This window comes from Haliotis rufescens, unplaced genomic scaffold (genome assembly GCF_023055435.1).
Source record: "Haliotis rufescens isolate VD_foot unplaced genomic scaffold, xgHalRufe1.0.p SCAF_6, whole genome shotgun sequence".
In the NCBI taxonomy this organism is placed as follows: domain Eukaryota; kingdom Metazoa; phylum Mollusca; class Gastropoda; order Lepetellida; family Haliotidae; genus Haliotis; species Haliotis rufescens.
The window spans coordinates 9,330,371-9,338,508 of NW_025964334.1; the positions used below are offsets into that span (position 1 = coordinate 9,330,371).

The 8,138-nt window shown below is 44.1% G+C and overlaps 1 protein-coding gene across 2 annotated transcripts in view; it reads left to right on the forward strand.

Moving 5' to 3' along the window:
- The window catches only part of LOC124151670 (kinesin-II 95 kDa subunit-like), a 36,568-nt gene extending 30,831 nt beyond the window's left edge, over positions 1–5,737 (forward strand). For both annotated transcript variants that reach the window (XM_046524255.2, XM_046524256.2), the window contains exons 22-23: positions 4,170–4,229; positions 5,047–5,737. In XM_046524255.2, coding sequence (XP_046380211.1) covers positions 4,170–4,229; positions 5,047–5,119 — 133 coding nt within the window. In that variant the 3' untranslated portion in view covers positions 5,120–5,737. The remainder of the gene's footprint in view (positions 1–4,169; positions 4,230–5,046) is intronic.
- Positions 5,738–8,138: the final 2,401 nt, after the last annotated feature.

Genomic DNA, 8,138 nt, shown 5'->3' on the forward strand with positions numbered 1-8,138 from the left:
CAGACATCAACGCTGTTCTACCCTACCCTAGCGCCAGCGTTCCTGAGAGAGACTCTTCCTCGGCTCTCCCCGGGTTTTACACGACGCCCATGGGGTTCCGTGTTTTATCGCAAAACTCGGGTACACCACTTGATCGTCTCTCACACAGTTCATTGAGGATTGTCTGTGTGTGGAGTTTGCACCTCAGTTCCGACTCCAAGGCGGTTTTCTCGGCTACTGCGCAGAGTGATTTACATGTCACGTGTCAAGTACTCGGACTGTCAACAACTCCGACCGGATTTAGGTCAACTTACCATGGCAAGGGGTGCCATGTATTTCTACAGATTGGTTTCCATGTCTACCTGTACGCTTGGTGATACCACTCAACCAGGCGCCTGTCGCAGTCCATCCATGCACGGATGTTGGAAACAATAGACCTCCTCTACCAACACGGCTGTCACGAGGAACCTTGTTTCATCAACCCTTCGCTATAAGAACGATAGCGCCTATAGGCGTTCAAGGGATGGAAAAGATCGCCTTCCTTCGTCCGGTTTGATCTTTTCGACTACGACACCTTCCTATCTTCCGCCTTGACTACCGGACACAGTGTCGATTTGATACTTAAAGTCCCTCGGCCGTCCCACTGACCCCTGTTGCATACCTGCCTCGTATCGTGTTGTCGTCCTCCATCGTCACCTCGATATAAGAACAGGAGTACTTATACGCCGCTTCAGGGATGAAAACGATCTCATTACTTCGTGCAATGGCCATATTGCCTCGACTTCCTACTACCCGGTTACGTCGATGCCCCGGCGGTCGATTGTGAAGCTAGTTTACTTCGTCTACTTGAGGTTGGCTCGCAGGCGATCACACCTTTTTCCGAATCGTACCGACGGTACGCAATCGCAGACCCCTGTTGCTGACTACCTCCCCTGCCACCTTGTCAGTGGCTAGTGGCCCACGCCAGCCCACATTGTGACCACCTGTGATCCAGAGATCAACACCATAGGCACAGCAACAGCCTCGAGATAAATGCTTATCCAGGACGGCACTTGCTGACAGTGCATTCTCGGTCACGCCCTGTTGATCGTGTCCACTGACGACGTCACCGTAGTGTGGTGTTTGCGGACCCAGAGTTCTCGCCCCTCTCCCGGCGCTACAAACTCGACCGGCGCCCCCGAGAATAACCATCTTTGGCGTTCCAGGCGCCTCAAGCTCTCCGACGCCTCACGCTCTCCGGCGCCTCGGGCCAGACTATGTGAAACGGTCGACACCCCAACCCTAGATCTGTTTGCCTCATATCTGAATGTGGCCAGCAGTCGTCTTCCATTCCACCTGTGCCGGATACGACCGCTGTGGCAGTCGAAGCCTTCCATCGTTCCTGAGAAGGATTACGCGCGTACGCTTTTCCGACTCCGGTTCTCCCTCCCACGGTTCTTCAGAGATCCAGGCCACTCGACCCCTGCCATTGACTTTGGTCTCGCCTTATTGGTCAGCCAGAAGTTGGGTTATCGACCTCCGAAACATAGCCAGAGACAACCCCTGGAACTTCCTGTGTGGTCCAACCACACGGTCTGTTGCCACACCCTCATACCCGCATGCAGAAAGCCAAGGGCTATTCGGCTAGAGCGACCAAGGCTATTGCTTCAGCCCACCGTCCATCTACAGGGGGACTGTATGCTGATAAATGATGCTTGTTCCAGGCATTTTGTTCTGACAAACACCAGGATCCGATGACAGCGTCACCGCAGATTCTGGATCAGTTCCTTCTGTACTTGTGTAGTACCCGTCGGTTGAAGGGCTTACCACCCCCACATACCTGGTCGCCATCTACTCCGTTCTGGCCATCCCGGACGATCGGAGAAAGACGAAAATTCCCGACCTACGGGCCTGGCTGCGCTCGTTCAGTCTTGAAGACCTGAATACCAAGTTCGGACCGCCTGCGTTGGATCTGAATGTGGTCTTCAACGCCCTTCGAACCACTCCCCTCGTCTTCCTTCTACGACCTTAAGTAGAAGACGGGTGTTTCTACTGGTTTTGACTACTGCCGCTCGAGTCCATGTACAGCACGCCCTCGACGTCTCCCATGCCCGGTTCGAATGCGGTACCCAGGGCGCCGTTCATCATGGACCGTACTGGGACGTCAGCGTAAAGACTCAACTCCCAGGACAGCCTGATAGATCATTCCTTGTCCCCTCCCCCCTCGTCCAGTGTGGGTGCCGAGGATGAGGATGAGCGTCATTATGCCCAGTAAGGGCACTGAAGGTTATTCTACGATCTAAAGACTGCCGCAAGTCTAGGAAACACCTTTTTCTGCCGGTCTCCCCTTCGTCGCTGTCGTTGGTCAGCCGGAATACTTTTCCCTGTGGCTCCGGGCGGTCATCCTTAAAGCGTATGAGCCGCCGGATTGGACCCTCCCCCCAAAGGCTATTACCTGAAATAAAATGAGATCAGGGCGATCGTATTTACACTGGTTCTTCACGGTATACTGTTCCATCCCGTCGTTCAGGGAAGCCTGTTCGTGGCGATCGGACACCGCCTTCACCAACCACTACTTCAGTGATGTAGCCTTGAAAGTTGTCGCCAGCGTTCACAGTTTTGGTCCCTGGTTGTAGCCCAACAGGTCATCTATCTCCGACGCCACTGATTCTCCGATACCCTGAGCGGGGCCCGTCGACCTCTCTGGTGTTTATCACCCCAGACGAGACGGCTCTCTTGCGTTCCGCATTCGCTCTTAGGTCAGTTTTAGTTTTGGGTTACCCGACTCATTCTATTGCTGTCACCTATCCGGGTTTTACTTTTTGCATCAACTCTCGTTTCCTGACGACAGGAATGGTAGTAGATGTGGACACCGGCGCCAACGCCAACGCCGCTGCTTCTCTGGTACCTGAGCGGTGCCCGTCGACCTCACCGGTGTTCCTTGCCTCCAGCCTAGAGGGCTCTCCTGCGTTTCGCATTCGCTCTTGGGATTGGTCGTAGATTTTGCCGCCGACGCCGCTGATTCTTCGATTCCCCGAGCGGGGCCCGTCGAACTCTCTGGTGTTTATCACCTCAGATTAGAGGGTTCTACTGCGTTTCGCTTTCGCTCTTCGGTAAGTTATATATTTTGGCTACACGCCTCATTGTATGTCGGTTACCTATTCGGGCGTTTCGTTTTTGCATCGACTCTTGTTTCCTGAAGACAGGAATGGTCGTAGATGTTCCGGTCATCACTTGTATGCGGTGCGGATTCATCGGACCTTGACGAGGGTTTAATATGGTTCACATCTGCAGGTATGCCCACCAGCCAAGCCGTCTGATAAAGATGCAATACGGAGTAATGCAGGATAAGTTAAAAAATTTAGTAAAATCTAAATATTTTTTACATTTGTATACTTATCCTGCATTACGAAGTCTAAGTGCCCTCCCTTTCGCTACGCTACCTCCCCACGAAGTTTCAGATGTTATGTTTAAAGCAGTTATGTCTTTTTGTGTGACGTCATGACTTCCGGGTCACGTGCCGACTGTGAGAGGGCGCTGCCTCCTGGGCTGGTTGGGACAACTTTCTTCAGCAGCTGGATCTCACACAGTTCGTCTCTCTGTCAAACATAGCAGTAAATGCAATACGGAGTAATGCAGGATAAGTATACAAATGTAAAAAATATTTAGATTTTACTAAATTGTTCAGAGAATATTGTTTAAATTTGTTTTGTTTGTTTGCTGTTTAACGCCGCACTCAGCAATATTTCAGCTAAACGACGGCGGCCTGGACCAGACAATCCAGTGATTAACATCATGAGCATTGATCCACCCAATTGGTATACGATGGCATGCATCAACCAAGTTAGCGAACCTGACCACCCGATCCCGTTTGTCGCCTCGTACGACAAGCATAGCCTAATTGCCTTTTTGTGGCAAGCATGGATTGCTGAAGACCTATTCTGACCCATATCTTCACAGGTCTTTTAAGATATTCACTGGCAGAGAAAATGTACAGGAAATGTATGCAGGACCTAGGAACAGAGTCATACAGTGGCGATAAGAGAAATGTTTGATGTGATGATATTAATACTGAGAAAGGTGATACTGATAAACCACTCAAGAAGATCAAGCTGACACGCCGTGATATGACTGAAATACTGTCCAAAGCGGCTCACTGATTTTGCTTAATGTTAAACTGAAGAACTATCAGTTCCTTTTTTGTTCTCCAGTCCGAGTATCTTCAGTTCACGTCCCAAGTCAGGGAAGAGGAGAGAAAAGACTGTTCCAAGGTGAGTTACCTGAACCAGTGTTTGAAATATTTTTTGAAACCCAACAACAGTTGGGCAGGTGACCCATAACTGTTGCCTGCCCATCTTCATAGTCACCTGCCCCCATTCAGACATTATATAGATTAAAAAGTTGTGAAAAATGAGAGACAAATCGTGTGTTGATTCAGTTGAAATAATGCAAAGAATTACTTGAGAATCTATGAGGCGTTATAATAAAACTAAGTACGTAAGTAGTCTTAAAATTACCTGCCAGACAGTCGGGGAGGGGAAGGAAAATTCCATGCAGCCTGACAGAAAAGTTACTAGCCACGGGCCGGCGGGCAGGCACTTACAATAAACCATGGTTATAACAAACTCAAAGGGACAACTGATTTTAGTAAGATACTACCGTAGTTCATTATAAGCATATATACAACATATATATACAGCAAATGGCAAGGGCCAAAAACTATGTTGGTTATATACGTCAGTTCGTTATAAGCGTGTTTGTTATAAGTGTAATTAACTGTATTTCGGACACTGACCTAAACATGTCTAGTACTTTCAAGAATTATTTCGCCATAATATAGAGTGCAGGTGTCCTTTTGCTTTGTTATTTAGATAGTTGGATCAGATTTTGTGGAAGACTCTTGTCTACTTCTTATCAATTATTGGTGAAATGATGTAACTAGTTCAATGATGGATCAAAATATTCTTCTAGTTGGCACACCTCTATTCCAGAGGGCACACATTCACATCTTTTTGAGTGTCCTGTGGAATGTTTGAAAACTTAATACATTTTGTCTCTGCACTCTCACACATTTCTATTTCCTTTCAGACCACGTACAGCCAAGAAGCTCGGGATCACTGATCCGAAATATCCGACTTCTCGAGGCCTGGTTCCAAAATGATGACTTCAGTGCAGACGAACCAGAACTGCTCTTTCTAAAATTCCAGCTGATATATTCCTAATCCTGTTTGCGAGAAAGCTTCTCTGTACCACTTTCAGAAGAAGTTTCAGAGCATTTATTGATGTATGGCAAAATAAGAACTCCTTGTCTAGTCTTTGAGTGGCCTGTCTATACACTTGCTTCACTTTGCTCTCCACACATTGTAAGTCAGCTCTGTGATTCATCACAGCATGGTGTTTACTCTAGCATTTGAAACTACATCAGCTCAGCTTCTGAAGATTTCTATACGAAATCCTAACTTTGTATGCATTTCACCTTCATGGTATATGTAGATCTGTGCCAATCAAAACTAATTAGTTGATGACATTTGAATTCTTTGTGTAATCATGCAATTCTGATCTTGTTCTGTGATCAAATTGGATGATGTTTCTAGTTGTTATGAAACCTAGGGCAAAGAAGGATTTGACATTGAGGTGATGAAGCATCTAAAAGGATGCGGGGGCACGGGTGGCCCAGTCGTCTAAGGCGCCGTGATTCGCTGTGCAGAGTTGCGTCCCTTGGGCACGCCAGAAACCTATGATTGTGGGTTCGAATCCCGGTTCGCCCCAATTATGTTTCTAGGTTTGTCAGCACCATACCCATGCTCGTGGGTTTCACCAAAGTGGTAAACGTCTAAGACCTGCATCACTTCGGCTTTCCTCCCACATTAAGCTGACACGCCGTGATATGACTGGAATAATGTTAAAAGCGGCATTAAACCCAACTCACTCACTCACTCACACTAAAAGTATAAAAGATGGAGGAGGCGTTTCCTTCCAGTGGCACCTGTTGTCTTATGGTTGAAAGCAGAGCAACACTCCATTGATGAACTATCACAAGAACCAAACATAATTTCATGATAATATTTGTCTGGTTTGACCTTGTGAAGGGTGGCAGGAATACAGACTGTGAAAAACACTGACACAGATATTGGAATATGACTGCATTTAGAAAGTTATGTAAGTATGTAATCCAAATTTGAATTTCACTCCCGTCACTCAGATAGTCAGATTGGGGAGTAGAATAGTGACATGTCTAATGTCTTCATGGTGTCAAATTACACTACTCGCAGCAGTCCATGAAACAGCCAGTCAGAGACCATGAGGTTTTTTTCTCATGTTTGAGGACTGGCCTTTTGGTATGTTCCCTGATAAATTATCATTGGGTAGAAATATTATGAATGATGATGTAAAAAAAATGTCACTTTTTTTGTAAATATCTGTTGATGCTAATAATTAATTGTAGAAAATAAATTGGATCAGAAACTCATTTTTTTTAATGACTGATGTTACATTATGGCATAACAAACTTATGTGATTAACGTAATGTGACTACGTGAAATGGCCAATGATGCGATATCTGTCTTTAGTAAGTTTGTTTGACAATGTACAAAAGGGAGATAACTCTCATTTCACAAGTGACAACTCTGCAAAACCATTGAGACCAGCTTTATAAACATGGCACACATAATATAAGATTTTTTTCGAAATGAAAAACATTATGTCATTTTCTTTCTTATCTTTTTACTGCAAGATTGGACCAACAAGTTAAATGTTCAAGTGACACAATTTCCCCTTGCTAAGACTGTCTTCTTTGTAACCTTGCAGATTATTTGTGTTCATTGCCATATATAACTACAGACCGACCACCAGCATAATGTCACCCTACCTCTGTTTGTCATAGTGTAAAGGTTAGTGATTTTTCAAACATGTTCACATTTACAGTTTTGCTACAGTTGCTTGGAGTTAATTACCAGAAATATTCGTTAGCAACGCATATGCAGTCAACCTTGGATAAAACATGTTTGTTATTTAGGTCACAGCAAAAAACGGCCAAAATGCCTATTCATTTGTATTCTGAGTGTCGTATTTAACATCATGAACATCAAGATTCTTCGGATTTGGTCATATCCAGAGTTGCCTGCACTTGTTGCAATGGTTACATGTACATATTAGCTCAGGAGTATCTTGTCAATGATGTAAATTTTGTTGATATTTGACATAAAATGATTTTCAGTTTTAAGCACATTGAATATGTAAAGAATGTCCTCCGTGGTAAAAAGTAACAATCATAAATTTGCACCAATCCACAAAGATTGTAATCGATGCCTTAGTTAAAATATCTGTTTCATATTCAAGCTTTTTTATCACACGCTGTTTGAGGATCTTTGTAGAAAGTTTTTTCAGTTAAACAATAAGAAACAGTTGTGTGTATTCAAATCAAATCCTTCACACACTTGGCAAGTAATGTCGCTCAACCTATTATATCTCATTAGTCATTCCATTTGCATGCAAAATATTTTATTTTTCAGTCTTTTTTTGCATCACCTTTAAGAAGAGTACCTTATTTTAGTATATTTATTTGTCCTACACAAGGCACATGATATCAATATTGTGCATATGTATGTTTGTAATTTTGTGAAAGGTAAAGGAAATGTGAGGTCAAATAAGTCATTTCAATCAATATGTGTATAAAAATTAACTTTCTCTAAAATGTTTTTAGTTGTGATGATATTGAGGTAATACATCCAGTATGGCTGTCAGCATCATGCTAAATAGCAATCTGTTATTCATAACCTGATTGACACCTGTATGAATAACAATCTGTTATTGGTAACTATATTGAGACATGTACGAATAACAATCAGTTATTGACAACTTGATTGACACATGTACGAATAACAATCTGTTATGGGTAACTTGATTGACACATGTACATTTCACAGTGCTATGAGTTTTTGTTGACTCTGTGTAGTGTGATTGATCAATGAGTAATCAGTGTTGTTTTACTTGCACTATTCTCATTGTGAGTTAGAAGTATCATTTTTTAATCAGGATTTCAATATTCTAGTACACACACAGTGTGTGCCTTAAACCACATGACAGAAGCCCAATTTTCTTGTGAATAATGTATAATCAAGCTGTTAACAACAGATCAGATTGGGGTAGCAGACAGAGGGTTTTTGGCACAGACTGCAATA